At 46.2% G+C, this 23,517-nt stretch overlaps 1 protein-coding gene across 1 annotated transcript; it reads right to left on the bottom strand.

Annotated features, from left to right (window-relative positions):
• Positions 1-464: 464 nt before the first annotated feature.
• On the bottom strand, positions 465-22,385 carry LOC114706814 (E3 ubiquitin-protein ligase makorin-1). Its single transcript, XM_028889307.2, is given in 9 exon segments — positions 465-884; positions 1,218-1,356; positions 1,854-1,964; positions 2,720-2,934; positions 6,120-6,346; positions 7,203-7,432; positions 12,626-12,754; positions 22,022-22,090; positions 22,092-22,385. Coding segments are annotated over 9 exon segments (1,440 nt in total). The 5' UTR covers positions 22,205-22,385; the 3' UTR covers positions 465-677.
• Between the last annotated feature and the right edge of the window lie 1,132 nt (positions 22,386-23,517).

The raw sequence follows: 23,517 nt of genomic DNA, 5'->3' as shown, positions 1-23,517 counted from the left end.
CATCCTTGGGAGTTAACTGCCAACTCTGCATTGATAGAACGCCACTGCATCCTTCATGTGTTTCTAGATTTTTCTCAGGTTAACCTCAACACATTTGCACCGGGTTCTGGTTACTCAGTAGTAGTTTTCCTTGCGTGCAATGAAACAAGAGCCCCAAACCACAGGACAAGCACGTGTGATGGGATTACAGGGCAGGGACAGATTCAAACCACAAAGGTGCAGATCTCACAGAAGCCTCAAGGAGCCCTCCTACGTCTAGCGCAGAGAGCGACTTGCCAACTTGGGTCCCTTTTTTCCCAATTGCCCCTTATCCTTGGACCCCAAAGCGCACTCAGTGCTTCTTCCTTTGAACCTGGGGTCTCAAAACGAGTGTGCAAAGTCCACGAACACAACCTGGCTGAAAACAGATGGCGCAACAAACCTACACTAACTGTCTGACAGTTAAATTCATGTTACAAAAAAACTAACTTTAAGATTTATTTTTGTAACTTTTGAAACAGAGAAAACAACACACTCTTAGGGAAAGGGGAGGGGTAGGAGCAGGCCCTGGGTAGTGATCACGACAGCACCTGGAGTTTGAGAGGCCTGCCTAGGAGAGCCACACGCGCACTGCCACACAGCACAGGGACAGCCACTGTCTGGGCTCCGCAGACCAGTTCACACGCCACGCAAAGCTGCTATAGATCCAAGTCATAAAAATCCTCCAGCTCATCGTGAAACAAGTCCCACTCGTCCTCAGAGTCTGTCAGCTCGTCGTCCCCACCTGCAGCCAAAAGCATAAGCAACATCTCGCCCAGCTCAAAGGTGACAACCTCCTCTTCGTCGTCAAAGGGGTTGTTCTCTCTCTCCTCAATGAGCTCCCAGAAGTGGCTCCTCCGTTGGGCCTGTAAGAAACAAGGCCATGATAGGGGTGGCACTGTCGAGCAGTGTCTTCTATCCTGCTGCTTATAAGGCAACCGTGTGGCCCGGCGGGCATGGCGAACCAGACTTCTTGCTCAGTCCACCTTACCAATGCCTCCCCTCTGGCGATCTGCAGCCATCATCTGGGGCTGGGGCTTTGAGCACTTTCCTTTGCTATCCCTCCCGCTTCTCTGGTCAGGACTCCTGTCCTCTAGCCTCCCTCCCAGACCTGAGTGTCATTTCCCCTACCCCAGTATGTGCAGGGCTCAGCTGACAGTGTGAGATTTCCCCTCCTTTAAAAAAACAGTGAGAGTTACCCGGTATCTGCTTGATGTTCCCACTTTCTGTCTCTGTGGCTCCTCTCTACGGCCATCAGGGTACGCATGCTTGTAAAAACAGTTCCCTCCAAATGGGCAGCTCCCACGTCCTTCATCAAAATACCTGCACGCCTTGTTGCTGGAAAGGAAAATATCGCAACCCTTATTCACAGTGGACTTCAGGCCTGTATTGACTTATCACCGGGGCTTTTTTCTTTAAACAGGGGCAGAACCAAGATGTCTGTGCACAGCCCCCCAAAGATGTGTTCTTAGAAACATGTGCTCTAAACACCGACTAGAAACATCTCTGCTTAAATGTATATGGTTGACCAGCACTAACCCTGAGTGAAAACCTTTTAGAATCCCAATACACAAGAATCCATTAGGCAACTCTTAAGACCTGGGATGAGCTACAGTCCCTCCACAGGCTCCAGCCAGAGTAGAGGCTTCCTTGGAACAGTCCCTCGGCATACACCCAAGGACTGGGTTAAAAGCTCAAAGCAAGAACAAACTGGGCAAGCAGTGCTGGGTGACAACAGAAAGCATCCTGGGAAGTAAAGAGAGGGCAGGAAGGAGGTAGGAGTACACAGCGCAGCACTCATCTATCTATATCCAAGGGAGCCAGGCTGCTCATACCTCATGGCCTCCTTGTATTTCTGAATGAGTTTCTGCTTCTCTTCTTTCTCCTCCACCCAGTACTCACTTGGAATGACAAAGTTAGATGTGATCCGGCATTCGGGGCAGGACCTGGGAAACAATGAACAGGCTGCAGTGGGAACCCCCTCCAGGCCCACACTCAGGACAGACACACACCTGGTGTGCCGCCTCAGACCCCAGCAACCGGCAAGCACGGGAGCATTTCAGAGAGGAGTCCACAAAGTCACACCTGACCCTTTCTTTGGAGGGAAGACAAACTCCTTCTTACATCAACTCAATGGCTAGCCAGTTCAAAAAACAAAAACAAAAACAAAACTTGAGAGTTAAAAAAACCAAAAAACCAAAAACCAACAAAACCAAAAGAAGACATTTCACACAGACTCCTTTCGTTTAAATAAATTTATTTCTTGTAACTTTGCTCTGTTTGGATTGTGTGGCTTTTGTTCAGTTATGAGAACAGTTTTTAAAGGATGGTGGATTATTGGCTAGCTTAATGAATGGAATAGTAGAGTGGAAAATGTAAAACGCCAGGAAACATACATTCAGAGCTAGATACGTTTGTTCACGAAACCTAAACTGTCTAATCCATTAAATACAATCTCCTCAAAAAGCACGAAGAGTCTACTAACTGATACAAAAGAAAGGGTCTCCTCATTCAAATAAAACAGACAGGCGTGCTAACCTAGCAGCTAGCTGAAGTACAAAGGAGAAATCCCTGTTAGAACACCCAGGTTCATGATAAAATACATGCATTTAAATGTGGTCCTTCTGGCTGGAAGTTGCACAAGATACTAAATTCTTCCCGAAAACAGAAAGCACAAACGAAGGTTGGGGAGGAGTCTCACTTTATGATCTTGCTCTCAAATTGCTTAGCACTTCTCCATTTGCGGATACACTTGAGACAGTAGGTGTGGTTGCAGTTGGACAGGATCCCAAAGCGGCGCTCGCTGGGGTTGGCTTTCTCATAGACCACCTCCATGCAGATCCCACATACCATGTCCTTGCTGCGCTGCACAGCGAAAGAGAGCTCCATGTCCTTCTCATGGGCCTCAATGCAAGACTGGAGGGAGGGAGAGACAAGAGGCAGTCAGCTGCTGCAGTCCTGAGAGACTCCACGGGCAAAGTCGCCCACCCAGACTGTCTCCCGCCTGACCTGGAAGAAGGCTTTGTCAACAAGCCCAGGTCCAGGCAGCCACTGGAGGGTCTCAGATCACTACAGGCCCCATAGGGCTCAGCTTCTGGGACCTGGAAAGGTTCCAATCCCCTCTACCTTAGACCCGGAGAGCTCTACACCTACAGTTCTCCCCATCAAAGACTCTACCAATTTCATTGATGTTTCAGTTTCTGCATGGAAAATAGAAAGCCTTCATTTCAAATCTGTCCAGATACTGAACACTTTGGAGGTGGAGGCAGAAGAGGCAAGAGGCTAGCCCATGCTACAATGAGACTTTGTCCCCAAAGAAAAATAAAAGATAGTTAGGTGTGGAGGTGCACACCTTTAGTCCCTTCACCCATGAAGCAGAGGCAGGCAGATCTGAGTTTGAGAACAGCTGGTCTACATTCCAAGTTACAGGACAGCCAGGGTTATGTAGAGGGACCCTGACTCAAAAACAAAAAGCAAACGACAAGAACAAAAAAAGATGAACGGTACTAAAATAAATCTGGCCGGGTGGTGGTGGAGCACGCCTTTAATCCCAGCACTCGGGAGGTAGAGGCAGGCGGATCTCTGTGCGTTCGAGGCCAGCCTGGGCTACCAAGTGAGTTCCAGGAAAGGCGCAAAGCTACACAGAGAAACCCTGTCTCGAAAAAAACTAAAAATAAATAGATAGATAGATAGATAGATAGATAGATAGATAGATAGATAGATAAATAAATAAATCTGAACATGTACTGGGTGACAATCACGCAGGGACATTACTTCTGTATCCCTTTAAAGGAGGGTGGTCTCAGTGGTGCACACTTGCAATCCCAACATTCAGGAGGCAAAAGCAGGAAGAACCCCACAAATTTGAGGTATAGCCAACCTCGTCTATGCAGTGAGCTCCATCCAGGTCAGCAAGGGCAATACCAAGAGACATTGCCCCTAAAAAAAATCAAATTAAACACACACAGAAAACACTAAAAACAACTTCACTGAGAAAATTCACAAACCATACAACTCACCCATTTAATATTTACAATTAAATAAGTTCTGGTACTTTCAGAGAAGTACAACAATTATCATTTAATATGAAAGGTTTTTATTTGTTGTTGTTGTGTGTGTGTGTGTGTGTGTGTGTGTGTGTGTGTGTGTGTGTATGCACACGCGCCAATGAACTGGAGTTACAGATGGCTGTGAGTCACAAGATGTGGGTACTAGTAATTAACTCAGGTACTCTCAAGAAGGCTGTCACCTCTCCACTCATTATCATCAGAATGTGCTCATTATCCTTCACAATCCCATACTCCTAACAGCTACTCTATGTGGGCAACCATTATTCTGTGGTCTGCCAAAGCTGTGGCTCTAAGACTAGCTTGATTGACTTATCTATTTTCAAGGTTCCCTGTTTATTTAACTGCTGAGTAATAGTCTGTCTGAGTTCTTAGCACCTATTTTCTTTACCCATCCCCACTCTGAGGGCACTGGCCACACAAGCCTAGCAACCACACATAAAGTGCCTCAGAACTGTCCTCTGACTTTTTTCTACAAAGGGCTGTGGCCTGTGCAAGCACACATGAAATAAGAAAGTTGAGTGTAGGTCTGGAGAGAAGGCTTGGCATTTAAGAGTACCAGGTGCTCCTTCAAAGGACCTGGCTCAATTCTCAGAAACCACAAGGCAGCTCAATACTCTTGTTCCAGGGGATCTGACCCCTTCTGGCCTCTGTTTGCACTACATGCACGTGGCGAACACACATACACACACAAAATGATAAAGCTCTGGGCATCGCCACCGGCAATGTAAACAGGGCAGGACTACACAAAGCTAGCCAGGTACTCAAAAGTGCTAAGCAGAATTATTAGCTGACCCAGTGATTACACTTCCAAAGGATAACCGACGCAGGGCCAGCCTGATGTACAGCTTAGTAGAGCATCTACTGCCAGGCTTGACAAGATGAGTTCCACCCCTGGGTCCACTGGCAGGAGAAGAGAACCATCACTCAAGCTGTCCTTTGACCTCTACACATGTGTGCTGTGACATGCAACCCTTCCCACAACGAGTAAATTAATGTAAAAATAATTTTTAAAGACTATCTAAGATAAAGACACATGTTCACAAACTAGAAATGTTCATAACACCATAGCAGCCACCTACCAAAAAAAGTAAAGTTAAAAAATAAATATTCATACCAAAAGATGAAACCATCTAAATGTCCATCAAGTAATTTACAGAGAAGAACAGTCTTGGGGTTGGGAGGATTACTCCGTCCGTGAGCAAACTGCTCGGTGTACATACAAGCATAGGCACCTAGGTTTGTCTGGACTCTATGCACCTGAAAGCCAGGCACAGCAATGGGCATCGGCAACCCCAGCACTGAGACATGGGGATAGACAGATAGGCAATCCAATCGGTGAACTCCAGGCTGAGCGAGAGACCCTGACTCAAAAATTAAGGCAGAGAACAACAGAGGAAGGAAGACACCATTGTTAACCTCCGGCCTCCGTGGAAACACACCTACACGTAAACCTACAGTGTGGAATGGCCAGCACGCAACCACAAAACGAAGCTTACTGACCGATACACACGCCAACAGGGAAAGCCCTGGGAAATCGTGCTTACTGACAGTCAACATACTGAGTGACTCGGCTACACAGGTCATCCAGGATTGGCAAAACACCCAGGGAAACAAAAAGAGCCATTGTTGCCAGGAGCTCAAGGAAAGAAAAGTGGAGCAGAGGCTGACTCTAAGTGGGTATGAAGTTTCTCTGGGGGATGAAAATGACCTTAGAATTGTGGTAATGACTGGAGAATGTTATGAATATACTAAAGAGCAATGAAATACCCATTTCAAAAGAATTATAACGTAAAAAAGGATGAAGAAACAAAACACCACATCTTTAAAAAAACATAGTCTCCAGGAAGTGTATTGCTATCGTCACTCTCCGGACCCTCTTTCCTTGGCCTCCACAATACGGGATGACAAGGGTACATCACTAAGCTGAGTGGGAAGCTGGACTTCTTTGACAAAACTCTACAAAACCCTGGGAGAAACACATCGCCACTGATGGGCTCCTCACACTAAGTAACAGCTTCTTTGGGCACTTACTTTTATGTGTTGTGACCTCTGGGCAGCATCCATTGGGTGCAGGACCTGCAGGCCACACATGTCACAGGAGTCTCCGTGGAGATACACACAGTTTTCCCCATAGCGACACTCTCCCACTGCAGCATAGGGGCAAAGCTGCTTCTCTGTCTCCACCGCAGCCGGCTCCTTCTCTGACTCTCCCTTGGTCACTGAGCCCTGCAGGGGTACTTCAGTGCAGGAAGGGGCAGCTGAAAATGTTTAAGATGGTAGTAAAGGTCCAAATACATAAGGCACAAATATGAACTAAGGCAACAGAGAACAATGAAAAAACAAAAAACAACAAAAAAAACACTTCAATGAAACCTAAAGTCGGCCTCCTAAATAGTCACTTGCTTGCTTTCCCCTTGGTTTTTTGAGACAAGGTTGTACAGTCCAGACTGGCTTAGAACTTGCTATCTGCCTACCTCCGAATATCTAGTGATGGAATTACAGGCACGCACCCCCACTCTCCAGCTTCTCCCCCAAACCGCGCCCGCCCTGGATCTGAATATCCAGGCTGGCCTTGAACTCAGCAATCCTCAGCCTCTCCAAAGCTGGTGTGACAGGTGTGTGGCACCAAGCCCGGCTCTGCATGTGAATTTCTTGAGTGAAATGTAATATTAGTAAGTATTGGTTAGTGGAATACAACAACCAACCAGGAGAATCAGGAGTTCAAGGCCATCCTTCAGTACTTGAGGAATCTGAACTAGCAGAGACCATGTGTCAAAAAACCAAACCAAACAAAGGACTGGCAGTGGGCTGAGTGTGTTAGTTTAATGGTAAAGCGTTTGTCTAGCATGTGCAAAGCCCAGGGTTTGATCCCAGCACCACCAGGAGCAGGCGGGGGACAGCATTCGGAGACACTTCAGTTTTTAAACATGAATTCACTTTATTGGAGTTGAAAAAAATTTCTTTGACTTCATCTGTAAACCTTAAATAACCCACTCTAAAGTGTTGACAGTCGGTTAAACTCAAACACTAGAAACAGGAGAACTGAAACTGAGTTCACTGTGGCCTGTCATTTAGTCCTCTGACTGCATTTTACAGGGTCCTCACAATACTTACTACGGCCACAGTAGGGCTGCCCGGGGACAAACTCAATGGCATTCACCCAGTCCTCTGAACCTGCTCCTACAGTTGCAAAGTTTGGGTTTCTTGACTCAGCTTCGCCTGGATTCATTTCAGCGAGGGATCCAACTCCCGAAGAGAGACTTGAGGAAGCGGCAAGGGGTGGTTTCGCACTCAGATCTGTAGCAGTCACTTCTTCCTGTTTCAGTGGCTTGCTGTGTTCATATCTGACACACACACAAAAGTATGCAGTTACTGGTCAGCTACACAGAGCCCCTGGACTCTTCAAAGTCAGTGTGAACACAAACATGACTGAGAAACACCTGAAAACTGGTCAAGATTTAGTCTTATTTATATGTGTCTCTGACCAAGTATGTGTGAGCATCCAGAGGCTCGAAGAGGCATTTAGATCCTAGGGCCAGAGTTAACAGGCAGTTGTGCACTGCCTAATGTGGGTGCTGGGATCCAAACTCAGGTCCTCTCTGTGTTTTTGTTTTGTTTTTTTTCCTGAGACAGGGTTTCTCTGTGTAGCTTTGCGCCTTTCCTGGAACTCGCTTTGGAGACCAGGCTGACCTTGAACTCACAGAGATCCACCTGCCTCTGCCTCCCAAGTGCTGGGATTAAAGGCGTGCGCCACCACCGGCCGGCCCAGGTCATCTCAAAAAACCAGCACCATTAACCGCTGAGCCAGCTCTCCAGCCCCAGATAACTTTCAGACAGACAGTTTGGCTAGGTAACCCAGGCTAGCCTCCCGATCATTATGTAGCTCATCATGGCTTCGAATGAATCCTCCTGCCATCGCCCCTCAAACACTGAGACTACAGGTATACCAACATACCTGGCCTTGTCTTTTTCAACACTGTAGTGCTGTGGATCGAACCCATGGCCTTGTGCATCTAGGCAAGGACTGAGCTATGCCTTCAGCCAGATGTCTAATTTAAGTCTAGAGTGGAGCCCATGACTATGTGACTAAAAGCCTCACTGTGATGTCATACTGCTGATCAAGGCATGAGATCAAGACTTAGCAAACTTTACAAAGTCAAGTAAAACTGGGTGGTGGCACACACCTACAATGTCAGCTATCTTGGCAAGGAGTCCATGTTTGAGGCCAGCCTAGGAAATTTGCTGAGACACTGAAACAAAACTTTGTTAATGATTAATTTTTTTATTTTATGCGCATTGGTATTTTGCCTGCATATATGTCTGCGTGAGGATGTCGGATCCTCAGGAACTGGAGTCACAGACAGTTGTGAGCTGTCATGTGGGTGCTAGCAGTTGAACCCAGGTCCTCTGGAAGAACAGTCAGTGTTCTTAACCTCTGAGCCATCTCTCCAGCCCCTCAAAACAAAATTTAATAAGAGGTACTTGCATCGTAATCCTAGCATTTGGTCAGCTAAGGCAGGAGGATTGCTGCAAATCTGAAACCAACTTGGACTACAAATTGAGTAGAAAAACAAACAAAAGCGAAACATGTTCAAGCAATTCATGCTTTTTCTCACAACCTAGCAGTAAACATAAGGACTTGGAACAGTGTCATCTACTGTGAAATCAGTATGGATGAAGGATGGTCTCTTTAAGAAAGGAAACTGTTTGGAAATGGACACAAGTTAAGCAGGGGGAGCAGCCAGCGACTCTGCACTTCTTTGGAGGTCTCAAAAAAAATGGAGAAAAATCCAAATAAGCAAAACTAAAAATCCTTGTCATGAGATTATATTCAAGAATAAACAGAATGATCATGAATACAAGACGGGCCCAGTGTGGTAAATCCAGCACTTGGAGGGCAAAGGCAGGCATATCTGAGCTCAAGGTCAACCTGGTCCACAGAGCAAATTGTGTCAGACAGCCAAGACTGTCTCCAAAATAATAAAAAGACCTACATTATCAAATCTACCTAGTGAGACAGTTATTCCCTTATAGATATGCATAGACTATGCTTCTGAAGTGAAAACGGAGCACATACCAGGAAGGATAAACCAGAGCAAGGAAAAAAGGCCAAGGCCAGCAGCATGGCTCCATGGAACCAGGCACACAAACGGTACAAAGACATTCAGACAAGCACACAAGCCAGCCAAAGTGACATAGTGTAACCTTGTCTCAAAGGAAAAAAAAAAAATTAGGGCTGGAGAGATGGCTCAGAGGTTAAGAGCACTGACTGTTCTTCCAGAGGTCCTGAGTTCAATTCCCAGCAACCACATGGTGGCTCACAACCATCTGTAATGAGATCTGGTGCCCTCTTCTGGCCAGCAATCATACATGCTATATACATAATAAATGTCTTTAAAAATATAAATAAAAAAATAATAAATAAATAAAGAATGCAGCAGTGTTTGTGTGTGTGTGAAGGTGTCTTTGAAGAACATAGACTGACACACTATATATATAGTCCTCTACCCATATCGAAGTAAGAATGGCTTTGAACTTTTCCACACACACCCCCAAGACCAGGTTAGCCCCAAACTCACAGAGATCTGCCTGGCTCTGCCTCCTGAGTATTGGAATTAAAGGCGTGAGCCACCATACCTGGTGGTTTTAATATTTTATTTTGGTTTTGTTTTTGGTGACTTATCATATAGTTCTGGCTTTCCTGGAACACACTGTGTAGACCAGGCTGGCCTCAAACTTGAAGAGATCTATTCGCCTGCCTCTGCCTCCAGAATGCTGGGATTAAAGGTGTGTGCTACTCTGCCCAGCTCAACACATATCACTTAACAAAATATAAGTTGCATAAAATTAAAATTGTAGTCACCCAAGATAAAGTTGCACTGGGAACACTGCTGTTTCAATTGGTTTATGTGTTATCTACAGCTGGTTTTGCATAAGAAACCATGTGCCTTTGAGTCACCAAAAACTGTACACTCCATCCTGTAGAGAAAGTTTGCCAATCCAGCCTATGAAGTTTCTTACATCTACTAGAATCAAGAGCCACCAACAAGAAACTGTTATTACAGGTACTAATTTATAACAGGATGTCACAAAATTGCTGATTCTTTTGGTATGGTGTCCTAAGTGATGAAATAATGCTGAGAAAACAACTGAGTATCAAGCTTTCTTTCATATTCTGTATCAATATAGTATAACTTCCTATATAAAGAACTTCAATGTGGACTGGCAAGATGGCTCAGTGGATAGAGGTGCCTGCTACCAACCATGATGACTTGAGTTCAATTCCTGGGACCCATGTGATGGAAGGAGTTTATTCTTCTATAAAGTTTCTAAGTTATTTGTCCTCTGCTCGCCACGTGAGTAGAGTACTTCACCTTAGCCATACCGTTCCCTCATTCTGTCCCATGCTCCACTCTCCACAGCTCTCTGTTATCCTCAATATCCCACCCCCTCCCCAAGTCACTGTGGGCCATAACTCTCAATCAACTAGAACTTGCTTCCGACCGGAAGCCTTGTCTATGACATCTACAGAAACTGCCCTTTCATCCCAGAGGATGATATCCTGACAACACCTCCTCCTCCTCCTCCTTTTAGCACCGTAACAACAAACAACTAACCATTAGGCTCAGATGTCAAGGGATCCATTTCTGACCCCTTATAGTTCGTTATGGGGGAGGGACTTACTTTTTGCCCAATCCTTACAAATACAGGTAAGCATTTGAACCTAATAGCTGACTGCTCTCTCTCTCTCTCTCTCTCTCTCTCTCTCTCTCTCTGTGTGTGTGTGTGTGTGTGTGTGTGTGCGCGCGCGTGCGCATGTCTGTCTGGACACATCTATATGTGGCTGTGATACTGACTACTAGTGTTACATAGACAGACAAGATACCATCTTTCTAATCATTCTATCTCTCTATCCATCCATCTATCCACCCATCCATCCATCTATATTCTATGTGTAGCTGTGATACTTACAGGTCTTATCTAGTGTGGTATGTATGTATGTAAGTTTGTATGTATGTATGTATGTATCTATGTCTCTGTCTCTGTCTCTGTCTCTCTCTCTCTCCATCCATCCACTCGTATGTGGCCATGGCTACAAGTCTTACCTAGTGTGGGGATTTCAAGCATATCCAAGACTCTTCTCCAAAAGTGGAGCCCACTACCTCTTCCCTTCAACGTAGCTGGACTTCTTTTGTCCAGACATTTGTCAAAGTTGACAGTGTGGGACTCCTGAGACTGGGTCATAAAGGCACTGTAGTTTTCGCCGAACCTCTTTGACTGCTAGCACTGGAGAAAGCTGTCTGCCAAGCTTTAAGGACATGACAGCAGCCCTAAGAAAGGCCCACTGGCAAGGAACCAATGTGTCTGTGAGGAGCCATATCACAAGTGATTCCCCATCTGTCAAGCCAGTAGATGACTGTCACCCTGGCCAAAGTCCTACCATCCCCTAAAATTCTCTGAACTAGAACCACTCTGACTCCAGAGACAGCAATAAATGCTCGCTGTCTTAACTCGCTACATTTGAGTTATTAACTTAACAGCAGACAATAAATAATACACGTAGACATCTTCTGACCTGGGAAGATCTGCCTTATTCAATTTCTACATAGAACCCACTACTGCTAACAGATCAGGTGCCAGGATTATGACAGCAATACCATGCCTACCTACTGTCAGGGATTGCTTAGTAACAAATCCCTGTTGGTGTGCAAATACTTGAGAGGTATTCCAGGAAGCGTTTTCCCTAGAGCACTCCTCCCTAAGCTTAGGGTGTTTCCTGCGCTGAAGCTGTTAAATAGTTTTAGACAAATGGGTGAGTGTGAGGTGCTGGGTGTCAGCCCCAGACCTTAACAGGAAGGGGTAGGTAAGGACTAATGCACCCACTCTAATGCCTCACTCATCTCACCCATATTCCACACTAGGAGAGGACAACCACATAAAACTAACTCTCAGGACAAACTTCACACCAACCTTTGCCTCGTTTCCCCCCATTGTCTGAGACAGGGTCACGCTACAGTCCTAGTTGGCCTGGAAACTTATTATGCAGACCAGGCTTGCCTCAAACTCACAAGACATCGGTTTGGGCTTCATTTTTGGTTTGTTTGTTTGAGAGTTTGGCCATGACAACTGGCCATGACAATCATTGTGTTAGCTTCCTAAGTCTTGAGATTAATAGGCACAGACCAACACATACAAATTCACCTTCACCACACTTCCCTAGATTGATTTCTGTTAGTGTATTAACATTCCTAGGAACTATTATTTCTCTTCTTCAGCAGGACCTGGGACTGAATCTGGAAGTTTGACATTCTAGGCAAGTATATTACCGAAAGGCAGCCTCAGACTCGCTATCCTCCAACTTCAGTCTCCAGGAGTGGGGTTTATAGGCATGGCCTACCACAGTTCTTTTCAAAGTATTTTAGAGTACTATGTATAATGCTACTAGAATTATATATACAAAGCTACTAGAATTATATATTTTCATTTCTTCCTCAGCCCACCCTTGAACAAGAGCCAGTTTATAAACAAATCCTTACCTGCAGCGGTCTCCATAAACACAGTACCCTCTTTGAAAATACTTGCACGCTATACCATATGGACTGTCAGAGAGGTCATGAGAGTATCGACAGTTATCTCCTTCCTTACAAACCCCATGCATAAAATATCTGTAAGACAAAGAACCAAAACACTAGATTAGATTAAAAGACTAAAGAACTCTCAAAGAATTCATTACCACCACATTCTCCTTGTATGTTCACAACTATGGAACAAATACATGAAATCAGTCTAGGCCGGGTAGCCAGGAAGACCCATTCGGGTCTGCAGTAGACAGCGCAGGGATCAAGATGCCTGCCCCAAAAGAAAGATGTATGCTTACACAGGATTCCTTTTTTGGGGGTGGGGGTAGGGGATGAGTTAGGGCCTTGTACACACAAACACTCTATCACTGACTGAACTGTCTCCCCAGCCTCCCCCAAGTTACAGATTTTAAACATTTATCTTGTTCCCTGAAGGTCAACTCTGACCACTGTCCTCAGTTTACAGCCCTAGAGGGTTAGCTGCGTATTTTCCACTAACTTCAGCTCCTAGCCATGATTATCTGCAAAGCACATCAAAGATAAAGAAACCACACAGACAAGAAAGTGTCGGGCTACCGTTTATATTTGACTTTGTCAAGGAAACAATTTGAATTCTTTAAAACATGAAAACAAGCAAAATTAGGCCAGCAACTTTAAGGGATTACAGGCAGACATGATTAGCAGTTTGCTGCTGAGCATTTGCTAGACATCTGAACTAAGAGCCTACCTGCCCTACCTAGTCCTGCACTGTAGATGAGGGTGTGCAAAGGGATATTTGTAGGGCCCGCCTTCCATCTGCACACTGCGTCTGCCACAATCCATTTTCCTATTCCCTTCATCTCTGAGCAGGCATGCCAGAGGAAGACAGTGACTTTCTGGGGTGTCAATGTGGCTGGCCTCGCAGGACTCTGCTATACCCGTGGCCACAGCTATGTGGAGAGCGTGGAGAGAAGAGCAGTGGAGACAAGTTCAACACATCCCACACCCCACTGAGTTGAACGTTACAGGGTATACAGAAGAGCCGAATGCAGCTCAGTGTTAGAGTGTGAGCTTAGTATGTATAAGGCTTGTGATCCCCACAACAAAATAAAACGAAGGAAAAACTGCCTAGGATTCAAATGTGTCTGAGTCTACACAGATTACCTGCAAATGCAGAAGAGAAGAAAAAGCATCCACATCTTGTTGGAAACTGTTTCAGTTACCAAGATCCTACACCCTAGAATAGCAGGGTATAATAAAGCCTAAGAACTCAGTAGGGCCAGGCACAGTGGCGCACACCTTTAATCCCAGCACTTAGGAGTCAGAGGCAGGTGGATCTCTGAGTTCAAGGCCAGCCTGGTCTACAGAGAGTTCTAGGACAGCCAGGGACTGAGAAACCCTGTCTCAAAAAAAAACAAAACAAACAAACAAAATGAGCAAAAGAGAACTCAGTAGGAAGTAAAACTAGCTTCATTTTCAATGGTCTCTAACCTGACCTAATTCAGGTGTAATTAGTCAACTATAGTGTTATTTTCTGCAAGCTTTAAAGGCCCTGAACTCTGTAGAACTCCCTTTTTTTTTTTTTTTTTTTTTTTTTTTTTTTTTTGGTTTTTCGAGACAGGGTTTCTCTGCGTAGCTTTGCGCCTTTCCTGGAGCTCACTTGGTAGCCCGGGCTGGCCTCGAATTTACGGAGATCCGCCTGGCTCTGCCTCCCGAGTGCTGGGATTAAAGGCGTGTGCCACCACCGCCCAGCTGTAGAACTCCCTTTTAAAAAACTATTTATTAAAAGTATTTATCCGTGGGCAGTGGTGGCACATGCCTTTAATCCCAGCACTCGGGAGGCAGAGGCAGGTGGATCTCTGTAAATTCGAGGCTAGGCCTGGTCTACAAAGCGAGTTCCAGGAAAGACACAAAGCTACACAGAGAAACCCTGTCTCAAAAAAACAAAAAAAAACAAAAAACAAAAAAAAGTATTTATAATGATGTTAGAAACAAAGTTGGATGTGTTGGCTCCTATTTGTAATCCCATGAGGCTGAAGCGGGAAAACTGCTGAGTCTCAGCTCATGTGAGTGTTTAGTTTATATAATTACATGCCTTTTCTGAGTGACGCTAGCATTCTGTAATACTAACCATAACCACAATTATAGAGCCAGGTGAGGGGGTGCATGTCTTTAATCCCAGCAGAGGCAGCTAGATGTGTCTCTGTGAATTTGAGGCCAGCCTGGTCTGTATTAGTGAGTTTCAGGTCAGCCAGAACTCAAAAAGGAATTATAAATAGCCACACAGTGAAATCCATTTTTTGTGACTCTCAGACATCATGAGATGGTACAACCTGTAACAGACAAAAGGCAATGTACTTCCAAGAATTTCCCCCCAAAACCAAAGATGGAAGTACTTTTGCCAGTGTGGTGGTACAAGCCCACAATCCCAGCACTGAGGAGGTGGATGCAGGCATTCATGGATGGCCTGGGTATATGAGGAGATACTTCCTCAAAAACCAGAACAGGGAGTGGGGAAAAGATAATGTGGTACCAAGACTTATGGCATCAGTTTGATACCAGGGATGGACATGGGGCACATGACTCTTGTAAATTGCCCTCTGACCACACACACACACACACACACACAACACACACACACACACACACACACAGTCTGTGGATGTATGTATCCCAGCCAGCAGAGGGTTTAATCTAGCATGCACAAAGTTCTGGGTTCAAGGCCTAGAAAGATTTCCACACAACCAAAAACTGGGCAGGTTGGTGTACTCTGTGCAATTCCAACAGCAGGTAGGTGGAAGCCAAAGTTCAAAGTCATCCTTGGGTACCTACAGAGTATAGAGTAAGGCTGGGCTGCATGAGACTTTGTTTAAAAAAAAGAAAATGTAAGCGTACACCTCTTTATTTTAGACGGGAAAACAAGGGGTTGGAGATGGATCAGCTGTTAAGAGCCCAAACTATTACACACTACTCTTGCAGAAAGAAGACCTGAGCTGAATCCCCAGGCCAAGTCAGGTGGCTCACAACTGTCAGCATTACAGCTCCAGAGACCCTGCAGGTACCTACACTCACGTGCACATACCCAAACTGACAATTAAGATAAATCCTAAAAACTAAAACCAAATGGTTATAAGGTGCTTGACTGCATGTAAAGCCGAGTTCAATTCCCAGCACGGGAAAAGGAAAAAAAAAAAAAGAATGAACCAAACCCGGTTCCTCCGCAAGAGCATCCATACCCTAAACCTAGTCATCTCTCCACCCTTCCCGATACTTTTTTCCTTCTTCTTGAGACATGATCTCATTATGTATACTGAGATCTGCCTGCTTTGGCCTCCTGAAAGCTGACATTGACAGTGTACATCTAGCTCCGTAACCACATTCACATGGATGGACAGACACACACACAAAATAGAGATAAATCTTGCCATTATGGTCTACACAGTGACTTCCAGGTCAGCCAAGGCTATGGTGAGACTCAGTCTCAAAAAGCCAATAAATAAATATTAACTGTCTTCGAGCCGGGTGGTGGCAGAGGCAGATCTCTGTGAGTTCGAGGCCAGCCTGGTCTACAAGGCAGCTAGCAGCAAGGACTGACTTCACAGCCTCTCTCTAGGAGATGAAAGCCTGCCTGTTGGTGGCAGCACAGCACAGCATAACAGTTTCTCAGCAGAGGTATTTGTTTCTTAGGCAGCACAAACAAAACACACGGAGATTTCAGGAGCATTAATAGTAGCTAATGAGAAAGCGAAACTGAGCAATTAAAAACAAACTCTGAAGCCAGGCGGTGGAGATACATGCCTTTAATCCCAGCACTTGGGAGGCAGAACCAGGCTGTGAGTTTGAGGCCAGCCTGGGCTACAGAGTAAGATCCAGGACAGGCACCAAAACTACATGGAGAAAGAAACCCTGTCTCTAAAAAACAAACAACAACAACAAAAATGAACCCTGAGCTGGGCAAGGAGGTCTATGCCTTTAATCCTAACACTGACTGGGACTCGGAGGCAGGAGGATCTGTGAATTAGAGGCAAGCCTGGACTAAATAGAGGGAAGAGTTCCAGGCCAGTCAGAGCTACACAGTTAAGGTCCCTATCTCAAAACAAAGAGAATATCACTGGGCTAGGGAGTTGGCTTAGTAGTTAAGAGCACTGGCCGCTTTTTTGCAGGGCTCAGGTTAGACTGCCAGCTCCCAGGGTGGCTCACAACCATCTGTAACTCCAGTTCCAGTGGCTCTTAAGCCCTCTGCTGGCCTCAGTGGTCACCAGGCATACACATGGTACAGAGACATACATTCAGGAAACACTCATACATTAAAATCATCTTTCAAAAATTAAAAAATAGAGGCTGGAGAGACGGCTCATTCATTAAAAGCACTAACTGCTTTTCCAGTGGTCCCAAGTTCAATTCTTAGCACTCACATGGTGGATCACAATCAGTCTATAACTGCAGTCCAATGGGATCCCAGGCCCTTTTCTGGCATGCAGCTGTACATGCAGACAAAACACCCATATACATGAAGTACATAAATAAATCTTAAAAACAAAACAAACATTCTTATCTAAGCAAGTCACTTTAAAGAGGACTACGCCTTAGGTATAGAAAATACCCTTCCTTTGGGTGCAGAGATGGCTCAGTGGTTAAAAGCCCAAAGGGCTGTTGCAGAGTTGGTTCCCAACACTCACCTGAGGCAGCTCATTGTAACTCCAGTTCAAGGGGGAACCTGACACCTTCAAGGGCACTAGTATTCATATGCAGACACCCACACATGCCGCACATTCTCTCAGAAAACAGGTGCAGCCATCAAGCATACTGAAATATTTACAGTAAGGTACATCTCTGCAGTGAACTCACAATGCACACTCAGTTTATTTGCTGAAAGTCTGAATAAGGTAGTCCCAGAAAAGATAAGCATGTTCTAATAGATTCTCTCCTTTTAGCAACTTCAAGTGTACTTTAAAAAAAATTCAGAGTGGGGCTGGAGAGATGGCTAGGTGGTTAGGAGCACCAACTGCTCTTCCAGATGTCCTGAGTTCAATTTCCAACAACCACATGGTGGCTCACAACCATCTGCAATGAGATATGGTGCCCTCTTCTGGCTTACAGGGACACATGCAGGCAGAACACTATATACATAATAAATAAGATAAATCTCTAAAAAAAAAAATTCAGAGTGGATGCAGGAATGTTTGTAGGTAAACAATTTCTACATTTAATATTTTGTTTATTTTTATTTTATGTGTGTGGGTATTCTGCCTGCATGCTGTATCTGCATTGTATGCCAGCAGTACCCACAGGGGCCAGAAGAGGGCGTCGAATCCTCTGGAACTGAGTTACAGTCCATTGTTAGCCACCCTGTGGGTGCTGAAAAGGAGACCTAGATCCTCTGTAAGAGAAGCAAGGAAGTGCTCTAACCACTGAACCGTCTCTCCAGCCCCGTGCACTTTTTTTTAAATAAAGGCAGAAATATATATATATATATATTCATACAAAAGTTCTAGTTTTTAACTGTATCAACAGCAACTGTGGCGTGATAGCTATGCAGGGCACCGAGGAAAACCCTGCAGGTAAGATAAAACAGAACTCTGCTTCTCTCAAAGCTCAAAGTCTAAAACAAAGATTTCATAGCTGTCACTCCTCTGTTCAAAGGAGAAAGACTTTAAGAGAGGTCATGATGGCAACTAGAACAGAAAACAATGTCAAAGCACTTAGACCTAAAGCATAGCGAATAACCTGTGGTTTCTAGTGGGCTGTTCAAGACATCACCCTGCCTCAACCTACTCACTAGCCCGGGGAACAGATGTGTTCAACCATGAAGGGTTGGCTCTACATGCCACCGCAAGAGACCTTACAAATTTCCAGATGACTAGTCTAAGCAAAAGCTATGGAGAAGACACTTCTTTGATACTAACTAGCCCTCAAAAGACAGAGGCAGGAGGATCTCTGGGAGTTCAAGGCCATGTACATGAGTGCTATGTAGTGAGATCCTGAATTCCTGATGCTTTACCTTCAGCTCCCAAACACTATTATAGGCGTGGGCCATCATGTAAAACTTTTAAGCTTGGCAGGCGGTGGTGGTGCACACCTTTAATCCCAGCACTCGGGAGGCAGACGCAGGCGGATCTTTGTGAGTTCGAGGCCAACCTGGCCTACAGAACGAAATCCAGGAAAGGCACAAAGCTACACAGAGAAACCCTGTCTCGAAAACAAAAACAACTTCAAGCTTGTCTCTTGTTTGTTTTGTTTTTAATTTCTTGTATGTGTGTACATGGTAGCAGATGTGCCACAGTGCATGTGTAGAGGTTGGAACACAAGTTTTTCTTCCATCTTGTGGGTTCTGGGGAATCACAGCAAGCACCCTTGCTACCCAAGTTAAGCCATCTTGCTGATCCTAAGCCTGTATCCTTTTTAAGCTTTTCACATTGTTTTCTCAAAAGTTTACCTCAGCTGGGCAGTGGTGGCACAGGCAGGCAGATCTCTGAGTCTGGGGCCAGTCTGATCTACAGAATGAATTCCAAAGATACAGAGAAACCATCTTAGAAAAATGAAAACTTCATCTATATTATTTTCTGCCACTGAACCTCCCCATTTACCCTAGGGCAGGCATATAAATTGTCCCATTTGCCAGGCTAGTCTAGAATTCAATTTTCTTCTGTCTTAGCCTCCCCAAGCCAGGAGGATACTTCAAGAGGAATTTGTCATTTGTACGCAAGGCTAGGGGAGGAATCCAGATGTTTTCCACCTTATTGTTTTGAGATAGGTATTCTTGTGAAAGCTCCACCTCAACTCTCCTCCCCCATCTCACTCTCTCTCTAAACTCTGCCTCATCTCACAAAGCCCGCCAAACACAGCTCCTCCCCCAGAGATGTTCAAGACCACTCCCACAGGGTATTACTGCCCCCTAGAAGACACGTGGGTTTTTTGGGTCTCTTCCCTCTCTGGGGGCCGGAAAATCCTGCAGGAGCATTTTACCCATTAAACTTGAGCTTTTTCTTAATTCAGTTTGATTTGGTCTGACTTGGATTACTGAGCTGTTGAAGAGCCTTTTCAACAGGGTCTTCCACTAAACCTAGAGTTCACAGCGAGGGCTTTCACAAAGGTGCTGAGGATCAAAATGCAGAACCTCACGCCTGAGCTGGAAGGTCTTTACTGAGCCATCTCTCCAACTCCAAAGAAACTATCTCATTAGACATAAACAACTGCTCCAGGAGCACAGAAAACCCCACCAACTCAATGAGTCTTAGGGAGCTGGGCTTGGCCCATGCTTGTAATCCAGCACTTAAAATCAAGGTCACTGCCTGGTACTGGTAGCACATGCCCTTAATCCAAGTACTCCGGAGGTAGAGTCAAGCAGATCTCTAAATATGAGGCCCGCCTGGTTCCAGGTCAGCCAGGGATTGACAGAGAAAGCCCTATTTCAAAAACAAACAAAAATCAAGGTCATCCCTGGTCGAATAGGGAGTTCAAGGTCACCATGTGCTGAGTAAGACTCATTTTGTTTTTAAAGACCCTAAACTAGACATGGTGGTGCAGGCCTTTAATCTCAGCACCGGGGAAGTAGAGGCAGTTAGAACATTCCAGGACAGCCAGGGTTACACAGAGAAACCCTGTCTCAAAAAATAAAAAATTTAAATTTTAAAAAGACTAAAAAATTTAAATTAAGAAGACCCTAAATGTAGGCTGTAGGAAACAGTCTGGAGGGGAACTAGAAAAGAGGAAACAGATAAAAGTAAAAGGGAAGCAGGGAGCCACGCTTGTAATCAATCTCAACCCAGGAGATAGAAGCAGAAGGATCACGGTGGAGTCCCAAGCCATTCTGAGCTACCTTAGCTTCAGAATCACATACCCCACACACGCCTCAAAAGGATAAAGGAGGGTGGCCAGACGCCCTTGCTGATAAAAGTGATGGCTGAATTTGATTCCTGGAACCCACAGTGAAAGTGAAAGACACTAAAAGTGTCCCCTCTGACCTGCACCGTGGCCCAGGGGACAGCCTCCCACAGACATATCATACACACAGATGATTTTAAGAAAAAGGAAAATGTTGAAACTTTGCATAGAATTGTAAAGTTAGGTCTATTGCAGGTATTTGACAGGATAAAGATGATAATGGGTATTCAGAACTATGGTAGATGAAAGAAAAAAAATCAAGGTATTTAAAATTTCCTATCAGACGCGGTGGTAACTTGTTATCACAGCACTGGGAGGCCAGAGGCTGGAAGACGGAAGTTCAAGGCCAGCGTGATTACATTTCTAGTACAACCGGGGCTGCAAAGCTGGAACTTGCCTCAAATTAAGACCGAAGGATAGAAATCCTTCCGTTTTGGAGTTAATACCGACAGCAAGTTCTTCAATAGAAATCGTCTTTTGCATTTGCATATAAACTGTCCTTGTCGGGTGAAAAGTGTTTTTTGTTTTTTTGGTTTTCTCTTTGGATTTTTTTTTAAACCTTAGGAAGGCTTACAATCTTTCCTGATGGCTAAATCAATATAGTCGGGTGTGGTATCATCACACGCCTGCAATCCCCGCACTAGGGAGAGGCTGAGGCAAAAGGATTGCCGAAAATTCTAAGGCAGTCAGGACTATATATAGGTCAACCGGGCTACACAGCAAGGCTGTCTCAATAAAACACCCTCGTCCCAATCGCTAATACAACAAATACCCTGCATCATTTATAGCTGGTTAAAAATTTTTACATGCGTATTGTATAACCGATCATTCATTTTTCGAATAATTCCGTCTCGCTTACCAAACCAGAACCAAACCTCTCTCCTAGGATCTCCTTTCTCGCAAAGAGGAACGCCGCTCAAAGGGACAGTAATAATAATGGCAGTTCATAAAATCGAGGGCGGAGGAGGCTAACGCCGGCTCCGAACGCTCGGTTCGGAGACAAAGCTCGGAACCGCCAGCCACCGACTACATACAAAGGAATACAAAAGCGGCTGCTCCCGGCGGGGCGGGGGTGCGCGGCGCCGAGGGCAGAAAAGACGTTACAAACGGATGGCCGGGCGCGGAGGCCCCGGGGCCGGCTGAGCTCGCCGGGACCCTCGGAGGGTCTCAGGGCGCCCGGAGGGTCGTTGGAGCCCGACTCGCAGCGGCGAGCTCGCGCCGCCTCCCCGGACCTGTGGCGATGGAGGCCGGGGCGGGGACGCCGGTCCTCACAGCACGCACCGGAGCGCCGCCGGGCGAGGGGAGGTGGCGGCACTGCCCCGCAGTCCGAGCCCCGCGGTCCACAACCCGCCGCGATGCGCGGACGGCCTCTGCGGGGGCTGACGTCGCGATGCTCCGCCGGCGACCGCTGCAGGGACCCCGCGACGCCCGCCTCCGCCTCCGCCTCAGCCCCGCAGCCCCCGCCCTCCGCCGCGCCACGCAACGTCCTACCTGCAGGTGACCTGTTTCGTCCAGCCGCCGCCGCTGCCGTCGCTGCCGCCGCCCCGCCGCCCACCCCCGGGACAGGGCAGCGACTGTGGGGATAGGGGTGAGGGAGGCCGCTGCCACCGCCGCCGCTGCCGCTCCTGCTCCTGATGTTGTGGCTGTTGTTCCGGGAGCCGCAGCCTCCGCCATTACTGTTTATCCCACACAGCAATGGCCCCGGAACTTCCGGGATCACATAGTTCCGGTCCGGCTGAGAAGGAGAAGACAGCGAAGGGAGGGGAGGGGAGGGAGGCTGTGGAGTCCGAGCGCCTCTCGGTCCCCGCGCCGCGTCTCCGCGTCTGCGGGCGCTCCGGCCTGGGGAACTGCGGGCGCCGCCGGGCGCCCGCGGCCCTCCCCCCGGCGATGCTGATTGGTGAGCCCTCAGGCTCCGCCCTTAAGGGGCGGGGCCGCGCGCTCTGGACAGGTGTGCTGGGATGCTCCGGATCCTAGCCATCAAAGGACCACAACAAACAAGAGCCAACCTCAAGGCGGTGGCTGGGGAAGAAGAAGAAGGTGCGGGGAAGGCCTGGCTGTGTGTCTGCTCTTTCCCTACTATGAAACGGATACCTATTGTGTTGGAATCTGTTTTCTCCTCTCTCGGGAGGACAGTAGCCCCTCTCTCACGGAGACTGTCCGAATCCATGTTGTTGGAAGTGCCAGGCAGGCATTGGTGGCAGACATCTGTAATCCTGGCACTCTGAAGGTTTAGGCAGCAAAATCGCTGCAAGTTCGAGGCCAACCCCACGCTACATAGACCCTGTCAAAATAATAATAGTAATAACGTAATTAAGTAAATAATGAATTATGTGATGCATCCTGTTTGTAATACCAGTGTTTGGGAAGCTAAAGGAAAAGGATCACAGGTTTGAGACCAACCTGGGCTACTCTGCAAGAATCTGTCAATAAGCACATAGCCTTCAAGGGCATGTCCCCAAAAACTGGTTCCCTGCAACCAAACCCGTTCTCCCAAAGTTTCCACCACTCTCTAAAAGCCCATCAAGTTATGAATTCACCAACAGATTAGTGCACTGATGAAGTCAGTACTGTCATGATCCAATGATTTCTCCAAAACTGTCATGACAAATACTACATTACATGAACTTTTTTGAGGAGCATTTTATCTCCAAAGCGCTCTCTCTCTCTCTCTCTCTCTCTCTCTCTCTCTCTCTCTCTCTCTCTCCCAGACTGGACTTGAATGAACAGAAATCTGCCTCCTGAATACTGAAATTAAAAGCCTTCGCCACTGCCCCCCCCATTTTTTTTTTTAATCTATAAGGTTTTGTTGCACAGTTGTTGGAGAGGTAGCAGAAAAGTTAGCGACGAATTCAATGGAAAAGCTCTTGTCATTGTGGTCATTCCAGGCACTAGCAGATGGACACAGGGACAGGACATTGCCCTCTGAGGTGTTGGTGTCAAGACTTTGTATGCTGGAGTCTCCCACAGCTGAGCCGTAAGCAAGCATC

Source organism: Peromyscus leucopus, chromosome 3 (assembly GCF_004664715.2).
Source record: "Peromyscus leucopus breed LL Stock chromosome 3, UCI_PerLeu_2.1, whole genome shotgun sequence".
Classification (NCBI taxonomy): domain Eukaryota; kingdom Metazoa; phylum Chordata; class Mammalia; order Rodentia; family Cricetidae; genus Peromyscus; species Peromyscus leucopus.
This window is presented reverse-complemented; position numbering and strand designations above follow the sequence as displayed.